The sequence below is a fragment of the Heteronotia binoei genome, chromosome 3 (genome assembly GCF_032191835.1).
Source record: "Heteronotia binoei isolate CCM8104 ecotype False Entrance Well chromosome 3, APGP_CSIRO_Hbin_v1, whole genome shotgun sequence".
Lineage (NCBI taxonomy): Eukaryota > Metazoa > Chordata > Lepidosauria > Squamata > Gekkonidae > Heteronotia > Heteronotia binoei.
In genome coordinates this window covers 182,288,330-182,302,722 of record NC_083225.1, presented here as the reverse complement: position 1 = coordinate 182,302,722, position 14,393 = coordinate 182,288,330, and the positions used below count along the sequence as shown (strand labels likewise).

Genomic DNA, 14,393 nt, shown 5'->3' with positions numbered 1-14,393 from the left:
CTAGTTTATGAATGGATTAATGGCTCAACTGTTGCTCCTGATTGCTAAGTAATATCCTGAACAGCAGTCCTCACCCAGGAGATGATGAGAAAGAGGAAGGATCTCTCCTGCTACCTCCAAGCTCTTTTGTCTACACCGGAATACCTAGGTCCATATCTGATTCCCTATTGTCACCTTCCCAGATAATCCCATCTCATCCCAATCACCCAACCATTTCCATACTGATATCGTTGGAGCCGCCCCAGGCCCTGTCGCAACTTGGAAGTTTCCAGGATGCCCAGGATAAAGGTGATGTTTATTGGTTGAAGCATACACCCAATCAGGTGTCGCCATGGACTCGCCATTGGTCCAGCCGAGGTCCAGCCTTCTTGGTCATCAGCAGGACCTCCCATTACCACTCCCAGTCACCTCCCATCCCCTCAGGACTGAGGTGACTCTATATAACCTGTGGACTAGCTACCCACAGGTGTGCTCTCTATTCAGCAACCCCCTTATCCCGCTGTATAGATCCATCCCCGATTCCTGATCAGTTTCGGGTCCATCCCCCATTCCCTCATTCGTCGCCATCGGAGTCTTCCTTGGAGTCTGCGAGAGGTAGTATCACCCTGTATGTCCATCCTCTTATGTACCCCTATCGATCTCTCTATATTTCTTTAGACCTGTGTGAATGTGTGATTGTTTTTGTATCTTGTGTGAAAGAACTATTGTTTCAAATAAATTACAATTGATTTTATTAAATTAGAGTCCAGTTTATTGAGCATTGACTATCTGAATGGTTGAGCCTGGTATACACAGATAACAAAGATTCCTATTGGGCCAGCTGTCTCTCAATCTAATTCCCCAATCTCATTTTGAGAGCAGTTACCCTAACATCTCATTCAGCTGTAACCCATCAAGCTGCATGAGAAGTGAGAATTTTTCACAGGCATGGCTGCAAACCAGCTGGGGGCAAACTACATTCCCAGCCATTCGTAAAAACCAGGGCTTTTTTTGTAGCAAGGACTCCTTCGCATATTAGGCCGCACCCCCCTGATGTAGCCCATCCTCCTGGAGCTTACAGTAGGCCCTGCACTAAGAGCCCTGGAAGCTCTTGGAGGATTGGCTACATCAGGGAGGTGTGGCCTAATATGCAATGGAGTTCCTGCTACAAAAAAAAAAAAAAGCCCTGATAAAAATACTTTATTTCATCAGTTTACAGGGACGATTTTTTTTTTTAAAGGACAGTAGACGTTTTGCTGTTCTTGGCTACCAGGTCTAAAGCTGTAGATTTCCTGCTTGGGACAGAGCTCTGGTTCCCCCAATCGAAAATGCAGGAATGGATAGACACAGGGGTCGTTTTGTAGAAAAATAGGTGGTGGAGCTCATTAGCATAACTCATTAGCAAAGCAACACAACACAAGAAAGGAGAGCCCTGGGTGAGCGAGGCCTGCTTGGGCTGGCTAGAAATCCAGCCGCTCCAAGCAGGCCTTGCTCACTTGGGGCTTTCCTTGGCCGCCCCTCCCAGTCAAAAGGCCAGCAAGCCACCCACAGACCAAAATCACATAAGAAGTGGAGAAAGGATGGTGTGGGCTTCTTCAGGGGTTAATGAGGGCTACTGGGGGCGTGGCAAAGCCCCCAGTGGCTGGCTGGCTGCCCGCTCTCCTAATCCAGGGATTGTTATGCAGCTGCACCTTCTATTCCATGGACAAGGTAGGTGGGATAAAGGAGGGGGAACCCACAGAAAGGTTCAGGAGCTGCGCCCCTGTGAGCTCCTGTTGAATCCAAAGCCTGGATAGACAAACACAAAGCTGGCATCCATTTCAAATAGGTCTGGGAGATGTGCCATTCTTTAGAAGCAGGGTTTATCTGAGTTTCAGGGCAGGGGGGGCTGGGTGGAACCTACACAGATTAGATTTTACCTAATACCGCATGAGATGATTACAGCTATTTGTGGGGCATTAAAGCTTGCTCGGACCAAAATGATGTTTTCTAGAGATGATTCTGTGCGCTTGATCTTGCGCGCAGGCGCACGCGCACCCAAAACTCTCCCTTGCATAAGCCTCTTTCTGAAGTCTTCTGAGCTGCCTAATGCTGCCCGAGCATGCACTTTTCTTAATGATAAATGTAGGCGGCAAAAGGGCAGAAAAGACAGGAAGACTCTGCAAACTCACCGTTTTCCCCCCCGTGCCTTCAATGCTGTGTATCGTGAATAGGCTAATTAAAAGCGTCTTATAACAAAAGGTTCACGCAATTGGGAAAGGAGGACATTAGAAGAGCCCTGCTGGATCAGAACAGTGGCCCATCTAGTCCAGCATCCCACAATCTCACACAGTGCCCACCAGTTCCTCTGGAGGGCCAACAACAGGGCATAGAGGCCGAGGCCTTTCCCTGATAAGCACATGCAAAGAGCCCTGCTGGATGAGACCAGTGGTCCATTTAGTCCAGCATCACAGTGGCCAACCATTTCCTCTGGAGGGCCAACAACAGGGGCATAGAGGCCAAGTTTGGTGTAGTGGTTAAGTGTGCGAGAACCAGGCTTCATTCCCCTCTCCTCCACTTGCACCTGCTGGAATGGCCTTGGGTCAGCCATAGCTCTCAGAAGAGCTGTCCTTGAAAGGGCAGCTTCTGGGAGAGCTCTCTCAGCCCCACCTACCTCACAGGGTGTCTGCTGTGGGGGAGGAATATAAAGGAGATTGTAAGCCGCTCTGAGACTCTGATTCAGAGAGAAGGTTGGGGTATAAATCTATGGTCTTCTTCTTCTTCATGGCCTTCCCCTGATAAGAACATCAGAAGAGCCCTGCTAGATCAGGCCAAAAGTCCACCTAGTCCAGCATCCCGTCTCACACAGCGGCCAACCAGTTCCTCTGGAGGGCCAGCAATGGCAGAAATGCCAAAGTCTTCTCCTGATGTTGCCTCCTGACTCTGATAAATATGATATAAAGCTGCCTTATACAGAATAAGATCAGGGAGGACCAAGGCTTAATGGTAGAGCATCTGCTTGGCATGCAGAAGGGCCCAGGTTCAATCTCCAGCATCTCCAATAAGGGTCTGGTTGCAGGGCTTTTGTTTTTTTGCATATTAGACCACACACCCTAAAGCTAAGCCAGCCGGAACTGCGTTCCTGTGCATTCCTGCTCCAAAAAAACCCAAAAAAGCCTAGCAATGTGAAAGACCTCAGTCTGAGACCCTGGAGAGCTGCTGTCAGTCTGGTGAGTCAGTTTGGTGTAGTGGTTAAGTGTGCGGACTCTTATCTGGGAGAACCGGGTTTGATTCCCCACTCCTCCACTTGCACCTGCTGGAACGGCCTTGGGTCAACCATAGCTCTGGCAGAGGTTGTCCTTGAAAGGGCAGCTGCTGTGAGAGCCCTCTCCAGTCCCACCCACCTCACAAGGTGTCTGTTGTGGGGGAGGAAGGTAAAGGAGATTGTAAGCCGCTCTGGGACTCTTCGGAGTGGAGGGCAGGATATAAATCCAGTATCTTCTTCTTCTGAGTAGACAATACTTGACTTTGGTCTAGTTTAAATAAAGGTTAGTGTTTGGGGGTCTTTAGTTTGGAGGAACGACGACTGAGGAGTGACATGATTGAGGTTTACAAGATTATGCATGGGATGGAGAAGGTAGAGAAAGAAGGACTTTTCTCCCTTTCTCACAATACAAGAACTTGTGGACACTCAATGAAATTGCTGAGCAGTCGGGTTAGAACAGATAGTCCTTCTTCACGCAAAGTGTGATTGACACATGGAATTCACTGCCACAGGAGGAGGTGGCGGCTGCAAGCATAGATGACGTCAAGAGGGGACTGGATCAACATCTGGAGCAAAGGTTCATCAATGGCTATTAGCCACAGGGTACAGATCACTGTCTGGGGCAGTGATGCTTGGAAGTGACATCATTGTGCCAGGAACGTTGCACCAGGGACACTCTACTCGCATTAAAACTCTATGGTACCACAGAGTTTTACCGTGAATCCTAGAGTGTTTCCAGTGTGACGCCACTGCAGCGGCAGAGGGACTTGGCAACCCTATCACCCAATCTGGAATTCCCAGGTCCCTCCTGGCCACTGGCAGGGGGTGGAGGAGCATTGCCAACTCTAGGTGGAAATTTGGGGATGGAGCCTGGGGAGGACAAGGACTTCAGTAGGGCACAGTGCCACAGAGTTCTCCCTCTAAGCATCCATTTTCTCCAGGGGAACTGATCTCTGTGGTCTGGAGATGAGCCGTAATTCTGGGGGATCCCCAGGTCCCATCTGGAGGATGGCATCCCTAACCTAGTCTTAATTATGCATATGCTTGGGGGGGGGGGGGACGTTATCTGACCAAGTTGCTGAGTGGATTTGGGCTTCTACTGAAAACACAGGGTCTCTCCAAGCTGCCTGCAATCCCAGTGCTGTACGACTTTCAGTTGGTCTTTTAATTATTCATCACCTTTTATAATCAAGGCCTCATTCATATTTATCACTCCTTCAGCAACACAGTAACAAGCTCAGAGCTCTACATGGAGGAACATGAGAGGTCTTCAAAGATAAAGGAGGACAACCCTTGGGCCAGCAAGTGAGACGAAAAGGCAGGAGGGCACTTGGGTAAATGGCAACCTTATGCACAAAAACCATCCTCAACATTCCCCTTGTTTTTTTCCCCTTACAATTTAAAAAAACAAGCCATTAAAACAGCATAAAAATAATACCTCCAAAGCGGTCTTCAGGCTATAACAGTCTGAATCAAAACAGAAACTGCTTTGGTGTGGCACAAAGACAATAGGCAGGTGAGCCTCAAAGTGGTGGCCATTCCACAGTAGGGTTGCTGGCTTTGGGTTGGAAAATATCTGGAGAACTGGGAGGTTGAGGTTAGGAAAGGTGGAGTTTGTGGAGGGAATAGACCTCAGCAGGATACAATGGCATCGCGTCTACCTTCCAAAGCAGCCATTTTCTCCCAGAAAACTGATCCTTGTAGTCTGGCAATCCAGTGTAATACTGGGAGATCTCCGGGCCCCACCTGGAGATTGGCAACCCTATTTCAAAGGCAAGGTGCCACCACAGAAAAGGCCCCATCTCAGCCATCACCCATCTCACCTCTGCAGACAGCTGGTCTTAAGAACAGAATCTTAACTGGTGAGATGGGCAGTATAGAAGCAGGCAGCTCTTCAGGTATTATGGTCCCAAACTGTTTAGGGCCTTGAAGATTGGTATCTCTCTAAACTAGGCTGCTAGGCCTTCCACTGTGGTGAGAAGCCTTCCACCAGCAACCCTAGCTTGGAGTTGTGGTGAGAGAGAGAGAAAAATTTTGACACTCTCTGCCCAACATCACTTCTGGGAAAACCCTGATTCCTAGAGCTATCACTTCCAGGTTTTCCCAGAAGTGACATCATAGCACAGATGATGATGCAGACTACATGTCCCTGGCCCCAAAGCTTCCGCTAGTTGCCAGGCAACTAGGTTCCACGGCCTAGTAACCCTACTCTCTCAACTTTTTTTAATGAATGATGTTTTAATATGGGCTTTTGGCAAGTAGAGCCACCTCTAAGAGACCATAGATATCTTATTGGCTAATATTAAGCCAGTTGGGCAGCGGTGTTGTTGTTCTGAAGCAGTAAAACCAATTTTGTGTCCAGTGACACCTTTAAGACCAACAAAAGTGTATTTAAGGTTTGGGCTTTCATATGCTTTGAGTCCTTGATAAAACTTTAGCTGCTTTTAAAGGTGTCACTGGACTCAAAGCACACAAAAACTCATATGTTGAATAAACTTTTGTTGGTCTTAAAGGTGCTACTGGACTCAAAATTTGGCTAATGTGAAGTTTGTTGTTTAAGCTTTTTAATTTTTTTTTTTCGTTTTGTCACCCATCCAAGGCGTGCTGAGGAAACACACACACACACAAATTGTATGACGAAATTTGAAAAGGTAGTAACAAACCTGAGAAAACCAACGAATCTGATGTGTGACCTAAGGAGACAGTCTACCAAAAGAGGCTGAAACGCACATCCAAAATGTAATTTTCATTCTAAAACACGCTGGTTACATAATAAAACCTGATTACCTAACGATGTAACCTGCCAACCTTAGAATACGGCTGGACAAGCACTTTCAGTTATCAGCTGTTCTAGGCCATCAGAGAGGCAAAACAATTTTGTAATGAGAGATTACGCATCTTTTACCAGGCCCCAAATCTCCTTAATCAAATGAAAAAGCACCGTGGGAATGAAGAAGGTCATCTAAAGTAAAAAAATAATGCACTCGCATTTATGAAATTACATTTGAGAGAGAGAGAGAGACATGATGATGAGAGAGAGGGGATGAAATTCGAGCAGGAGCTCCTTTGCATATTAGGCCACACACCCCTGATGCAGCCAATCCTCCAAGAGCTTACAAAAAAGAGCCTTGTAAGCTCTTAGAGGATTCAGAGCAGGAGCTCCTTTGCATATCAGACCACATACTCCACCATGATGAAGCCAATCCTACAAGAGCTTACAAGGCTCTTTTTTTGTAAGCTCTTGAAGGTGTGGCCTGATATGCAAAGGAGCTCCTGCTCTGTATTCCACCAATAGATAGAAGATAGATAGATGGATGATGGATGGATGGATGGATAGAAGATGGATGGATAGAAGATGGACAGACAGACAGATAGAATACAGACTGACATAGATATATACACACACAATTTCTTCTAACACTTCCTATTAAAGAACAGTCTAACACAGTACATAGAAAACCCCCAAATATCAGCGTTAGAAATCATGAGATACGTTGCCATCATTCAAACACAAAGCAACCATTGACTCTTGGCATCAAAATTATACACAACAAATTTTAAAGTGACTTTTTAAAATGGTTTAAAGGATTAAATAATCTTTTAAATTCTTTTAAACTGTTATAACCCTCAAGTCCTCAAATCTTAACATGCACGTTCTTTGTGCGACTTTTTATAAGGTACTTTTAAGGTTGTCCTGGATGACTAAAATGTTCTGGTCTGTAATAATAAACTGAACTGCACAATAGAATATAGATTAACAATCTTTGTCTCCGAGACCAGGACTATTTGCTACCTGTATTAACCTAGCAAATATCTCAATAGTTCTCTTCCACAAAAATAAATAAGAAGAAATTCCAGGTTTAGAAATCACTGGGTGGGTGGAAATAAGACCCAGCTTCAAGGTCCCAGATTCATTTCAATGGAAAGAACATTTCTCTAGTACTAGGATACTGCCTTTTTGTTGCTGGATATCACTTTAAAAAACTGGGTAGTAGTTCAGTGTGCGGACTCTTACCTGGGAGAACCGGGTTTGATTCCCCTCTCCTCCACTTGCACCAGCTGGAATGGCTTTAGGTCAGCCATAGCCAGGCCTGTAGCTACAGGGGGCCTGTGGGGGCACTGCCCCCTGACTTCCAGACAGGGCCCCCTGACTACCCTCTGTGGGCAGCCTGCTTCTCCCTTTTTTTGTCATGGCTGAACCACCAAAGAACCATCAGTGGTAGCCAGAACTGGGAGAGCTGAGCAGGACACAGCGCACGGAAGCAGCAAAAGCAGTAGGCAAAGAGGGCAGAGGTGGAGGAGTAGGAGGCATAGGACACCACGTGGAAGAGGCCGGGGACGGGGGGAGAAAGATGGAGCTACTGGCTACAAAGTGTGTGGGGAAGAGGGAGCTGGAAGGAAACCCCCCTCTGCTTGCACACAAGTCGCAATCCCTTCTTGACTCCCAAGTTTTAGGGCTGACTGCCTCAACTCGGTTACTTTCAGAGTCTCCAGCTTTTGCCCCTACCTCAGAAAGCAACTGAGCAGCAGCAAGCTCTGCAGTGAATGGGAAAGGATGCCCCCCTGGCTTTCCCCCCCCCCCACAGCAAACACCCTGTGAGGTAGGCTCTCACAGCAGCTGCCCTTTCAAGGACAACCTCTGCCAGAGCTATGGCTGGCCCAAGGCCATTCCAACAGCTGCAAGTGGAGGAGTGGGGAATCAAACCCGGTTCTCACAGATAAGAGTCTGAACACTTAACCACTACACCAAACTGGCTCTGCACCGTGTGCACTCCAGGGAAGCTGTGGCAGCCATTTTGTGACTGGCTCCGCCTCCTACAGCAGCAGCAGCCATTTTATGACTGTACCCAGCACGCTATGTTTGAATTCCAAAGGCGCCCTCAGGCTCAAAGAGGTTGGGCACCCCTGATCAAGTGTGTCATTCCTGGAATCCACATGTAGACATTTCTACTGCTTATAGCAATTCCAATTAATAAGCCAAACCAAATGTATAATGTTTCCACAAGTAGCTTCTAGCTCCTCATCACCTGACGCCTTTACCAAGCCAACATATCAACCGAAATGGCAGAAGCAACTTACATGAATCACTTTTGAGCATCCACATGTGTGAATCATTGCAAAACTGGGAGGGGAAAAAAGCTGTTACGTACCTAGCAATGCCTGGAATAAACTGCTTTTAAAGATGCCGATCACTTTCTTGATGGCCCTTTTCAATTGCTTCTCCTCTGGCTTTCTTAGTTTCTTGCAGTAATCTTCCAACAGCGCTAAAGCTCGTTCGGTATCTACAACATAGAAAAAGAATTACAAAATGGTTAGCCAGCAGAACGTAAAAACAATATACTTAAAACAGACAGAGTCCCGGAACGGTAAACCCAGAGGGCAATACTCTTATTATGCACACTAGGATGGCCACTAAGGGTGCCAATCTTCAGGGAGGGCCCGGAGACCTCCCAGAATTACAGTTGACCCTAGGGTTGCCAGGTCCAACTCAGAAAATATCTGGGGACTTTGGGGGTGGAGCCAGGAGACTTTCTCATTCCCTAAAAGAAAGAAATAAAAATACAGCAGTGCAGTTCCCCTGAAAACAGTCTTCATTTCCTCATTCCCCAGCAGCTGGCTGCACTTCTGCTAAATGAAACTGAACACACCCCACGCTTACTCACAAAGCAGCCTAAATAAATGCAGTTTGCAAGCACACACTTTCATGATCTCACTGGGGCAATTTACTCTCTGGAGCTGCTGAATGTAACCATCTGCTATATTTCAACCAACTTCATCGTACTAACAGGCAAACAAAAGAAGAGCAGCCCAGGGGATGGAGCTTTCCTCCAAACAAACAGAAGGGCTCTGCTTGCTTCTCTTCCTTTCACACACTCACCAGGCCCAGGTGGCTCCACCTACTCACACTGCCCCTTCAGTTTTCCTCTTGATCTGCCATCCAAGTAACTATCCACAGGATTTAAAGGTACATGCACACAGTCTGTTTGCAGGCTTCTTCTAAGCCTGCCGAGATATAAAGGCACATGGTGGCTTGTTGGGGCAGGGTTTCCCCCCTGCTGCCTAGCAGTGGGGAGGAGCTTGCAAAACTTGAGAATCCCCCACTGGGGCCTGGGGACTGGCAAGCCTAAATTGACCCCCAAGCTACAGAGATCAATTACCCTGGAGAAAAAGGATTGGTTGGAGGCTGGACTCTACAGCATTAAACCCCACTCCAGTCCCTCGCCTCCCCCCCAATCCCATACTCCTCAGGTGCCACCCCCAGACCTCCAAGAATTGCCTAAACTGGAGTTGGCAACACAGCCAGCCTATAAAGTACAATATTCAGGCCCCATCTAATGTCCTGCTTACTTGTTTTGCTTCAAACCATGGCGGCATCCCGAACGAGACCTCGGAAGAAGATTTTAACTGGTAAACATACAAGAGGAGACTGTCGTATTTTACCTCGCCTTTCTCTGAGGAATGCAAGCCGTGTAGGTGTTTCTCCACTCCTCCATTGTATGCTTCCCAACAACCCTAAGAGGCAGCAGAGCTAGGCCTGCCACTAGGCAAACTAGAGCAATGGCCTTCTGGAGTCACCGAATTGGGTGCCCCCCCCAATGCGTCTCAGTGATGTTAGTCGGGGGGGGACCCACAAAGTTAGCCTTGCCTAGGGTGCCAGAATAATGAGCACCCGGATATAGGCTCCCTTTGGAGTTCAATTATGCTTGTCACGACCTTGCTCCTGGCTCCACCCCCAAAGTCCTCAGATATTTCTTGAATTGGACTTGGCAACTTATGGACATATGAAGCCGCCTTCTACTGAATCAGACTGTTGGTCCATCAAAGTCGGTATTGTCTGCTCAGACTGGCAGCGGCTCTCCAGGGTCTCAAGCTGAGGTTTTTCACACCTATTTGCCTGGACCCTTTTTTGGAGATGCCAGGGATTGAACCTGGGACCTTCTGCTTACCAAGCAGATGCTCTACCACTGAGCCACCGTCCCTCCCCATAGTTATCAGCCTCCTGTTTAGCATTCAATGTTAATGCTCTCTGCAACATCTTTATTTTCTTCAAGAGCTCTCATCCTGGAATAAACCATGGTAATTACAACCAGGTACAACACAAGGCTGAATGGAAGTGAGTCATTCTTAAATTTTTAAATGACTAATTTTTAAGATATTGTTAATTGTTGTAAAGAACTTACCTCTCAGTACCACTTGTGTATGGATTTATATTAGGAGATTAAGCCAGTCTTGAACTTCTTCTCTAACCAAATGCAAAAGCCTTCTGGATTTTGCTGGCAAAACGCTCTCTACAATGTTATATTAGGAGCAAGCCATTCCTTTGGATGGCAAAATGCTCTCAATTCATATATTAATATAAGAGTAAGGCAGTCTGAGCCTCTTCTCTTACCAGATTGCAGAAGCTTTCTGGATTTTTCCGGCTAAATGCTCTCTGCAGTTTTTATTTGGAGCAAGCCATTCCTGATGGATGGCAAAATGCTCTCAATACCGCTTAAGCGTATCATTTTTGAGCAAGCCAGTCCCGTACCTCTTCCCTAACCAGACGCAAAGCCTTCTGAAGTATGCTGGCAAATGCTCTCTACCAAAGACTGGAACATTGACTCTACTTAAAGAAACCTGTTCCGGGTAATTCCATGCAGCTGTGTGTTAGATAGTTATTTCTTAAAGGTATCAAGCACAGTATAACAATGACCAAAATTCTTATGGGCTGAAACCACATGCAATCCCTGCCCTTAAATGGGCCTTAGACATTATAATTTGGAGAGATGAGCTGGGCTTTGTTTCTCATATTTACTAAACCCCTGCAACACCATCCTCTATAAATGATTTAAAACAGGGGTGTCAAATTCATTTGCTATGGGGGCCGTACTGACACAAATGAGACCTTGTTGGGCCGGGCTATGTGTGTTCCTATTTATAATTAGGTAAGTCTGCCATGAAAACAATGTGAAAGCAAAGTCACCCCAGAGTCAGAAATGACTGGTGCTTGCACAGGGGACTACCTTTACTTTTTTAGCAGAGACATAAACTTTATAAAGGACACAGACAAACACAATTAATTTTTTTAAAACTTAAAATAAAGCACTAGCACTCATTGGTCCTAAAGGTGTTTTCTTTGTATTTCTCCCATGGGATCCAGGGAACTGGGCAAAAGAAGCTCTGGGTCTTTCCTTCCTTCCTTCCCCAGGGGACCAGGAGAGGGAGGAGCCTCAGCCAATCAAAGGAAAAGAGGCTTGGCTCAGTAGCTCTGCTGTGGGATTAAGAGAGCCTGGCAAAGCAAGTTCTGTCTTCCCCCCTTCCTCCCTGAGGAAGGAGCCTCAATCAATGGATAAAATGGAGGTTTTGTTCTGTAGCTCCTGTGCAATTGAGCAAGCCTTGCAACACAAGCTATTATGTAGAATATAAGAACATAAGAAGAGAAGCCATGTTGGATCAGGCCAATGGCCCATCCAGTCCAACACTCTGTGTCACACAGTGGCCAAAATATATATATACTGATGGACCTCTGCTCCATATTTTTATCCAATCCCCTCTTGAAGCTGGCTATGCTTGTAGCCGCCACCACTTCCTGTGGCAGTGAATTCCATATGTTAATCACCCTTTGTGTGAAGAAGTACTTCCTTTTATCCATTTTAACCCGACTGCTCAGCAATTTCAGTGAATGCCCAAGAGTTCTTGTATTGTGAGAAAGGGAGAAAAGGACTTCTTTCTCTACTTTCTCCATCCCATGCATAATCTTGTAAACATCTATCATGTCACCCCGCAGTCGACGTTTCTCCAAGCTAAAGAGCCCCAAGCGTTTTAACCTTTCTTCATAGGGAAAGTGTTCCAAACCTTTAATCATTCTAGTTGCCCTTTTTTGGACTTATTCCAATGCTATAATATCCTTTTTGAGGTGCGGTGACCAGAATTGTACACATTATTCCAAATGAGACCGCACCATCGATTTATACAGGGGCATTATGATACTGGCTGATCTGTTTTCAATTCCCATCCATCCATGCACGAGAGTGACAGAGATTTCAGTTGCCGTTTTCCCGAGTAAACAACCAAAAGGCTGAAAGCTGCATTTCTTTTCCTCTCTTCTCTCTCTCCCCCCCCCCTTTTGCTCCAGCTGTTCGGGGAGATTGTTTTGCCATCTGGAGGTGACGTCTGAAAATGGATGCCACCTCCCCCAAAGGATGATCTGATCTGAAACAACAATTCCACTGTTATGTTTCAAGGGAAATCTCGTGCCGCCCTCCAGGACACTGCCTGAACTTGTGTTGCTCCGTTGTGGTACCGCAAAAGCCTCCCCCGCTATACACTTTAATTCTTATTTTCAAAGAGATATGGGCAGTAGATTCCGATGAATGTGCTTTTGTTTCAGTAATACGAGTGGGGAGGGAAGATGCCAGCCGATTCCCCCTGCTTCCTGCCCATTCCACGCAGTCAGGGCCGGCTCTAGGCATTTGCCTAGAGCGCCAGCCCTGGAGGGGTGCCAAATTAGGTGCCCCCAACATTTTGTTTCAACAAAATCCTTCCCCACCCTCCCCGAACTGCTAGTCTTCCCCTTTGCTGCCGCTTCTCCCTGCCTCCTTCCCCTATATGTGAAGGGGTGGGGGGGAGCAGCAGGGGGCGATACGCAGCAAGGCCCTAGGGCCCTAGGGCCAGCCCTGCACACAGTAGCTCGCTGGGTCCTTCAGGGTAACCTCCAGAGCAACTTTGGGAGTGGCACAGGAGGGGCTGGGGAAATTCTCCAAAAATCCCAGCATAGGCAGCTTCAAGAGGGGATTGGATAAACATATGGAGCAGAGGGCCATCAGTGGCTATTAGCCACAGTGTATTGTTGGAACTCTCTGTCTGGGGCAAGTGATGCTCTGTATTCTTGGTGCTTGGGGAGGGGCGCAGTGGGAGGGCTTCTAGTGTCCTGGTCCCACTGATGGACCTCCGGATGGTGCCTGTGTTGTTGTTGTTTTTTTGGCCACTGTGTGACATGGAGTGCTGGACTGGAGGGGCCATTGGCTTGGTCCAACATGGCTTCTCTTATGTTCTTATGCCTGGGGCAGTGATGCTCTGTATTCTTGGTGCTTGGGGGGGCACAGTGGGGGGGCTTCTAGTGTCCTGGCTCCACTGATGAACCTCCTGATGGTGCCTGGTTTATTTGGCCACTGTGTGACACAGAATGTTGGACTGGATGGGCCATTGGCCTGATCCAACATGGCTTCTCTTATGTTCTTAAACTGAGTCTGCAGCATTCGGGCACATGAAGCTGCTATTGGGATATTCAGTTAATATCGTCGAGTTTTGCCCCGTCACAGAAGCATGATACTGAGTGCAGTCAATAAATCTCCCAAGAAACATATTGCAAAAAAAGTAAACTTATATTTATTTGAAAGAAGAGACAGAAGCCTAACCTAAAGAGTACTTTCCCTATCACAAATAGCCAGCTTGTCCAGCATCATGTATGAGTGCACTGTCTCTACAGGCAAGCCCTGCAGAAACTTGTGTCTCTATGGAAGGCCATATGAAGAGGGGGAGAGGACAAAGTGATGGAGAGGAGGGTAGAGGGCAGCTCCCAGGTCAAGACAAAGAGAGGCATCCCATTCACAAATAGCCAGCTTGTCCAGAATCATGTATGAGTGCACTGTCTCCACAGGTAAGCCCTACAGAAACTTGTGTCTCCATGGAAGGCCATATGAAGAGGGAGAGAGGACAAAGTGACGGAGAGGAGGGTAGAGGGCAGCTCCCAGGTCAAGACAAAGAGAGGCATCCCATTCAAGGAAATAACACCTATACACACTTGAGAGTAATGTAGCACCCTCCAATGTCTGGGCAGGCTAAATCACACTCCAGCAGCTGCCTTATACTGAATCTGGTCTATCAAGATCAGTACTGTCTGCTCAGAGAGACAGCAGATCTCCAGGGTCTCAGGCAGAGGTCTTTCACATCACTACTGCCCAGCTCTTTTAAGTGGAGATTAAGGGGCTGTGGCTCAGTGGAAGAGTCTCTGCTTGGCACACAGAAGGTCCCAGTTTCAATCCCTGGCATCTCCAGTTGGAGGGGCAGGGGAAAGACCAGGTAGTAAGCAGGTGACATGGAAGACTTCTGCCTGAGACCCTGGAGAGCTGCTGCCAGTCTGAGTAGACAATACTGACCTTGATGGACTGATGGTCCGATTCAGTGTAAG

At 47.1% G+C, this 14,393-nt stretch overlaps 1 protein-coding gene across 8 annotated transcripts in view; it reads right to left on the bottom strand.

Annotated features, from left to right (window-relative positions):
* Nucleotides 1-14,393, bottom strand: part of DLG2 (discs large MAGUK scaffold protein 2) — a 1,647,444-nt gene that overhangs the window by 1,619,495 nt on the left and 13,556 nt on the right. For all 8 annotated transcript variants that reach the window (XR_009555217.1, XM_060234983.1, XM_060234984.1 and 5 more), the window contains exon 2: nt 8,374-8,505. Coding sequence is in view for 7 of the 8 variants with exons in the window: in XM_060234983.1 (XP_060090966.1) it covers nt 8,374-8,505 (132 nt within the window). In the remaining variant the exon portion in view is untranslated. The remainder of the gene's footprint in view (nt 1-8,373; nt 8,506-14,393) is intronic.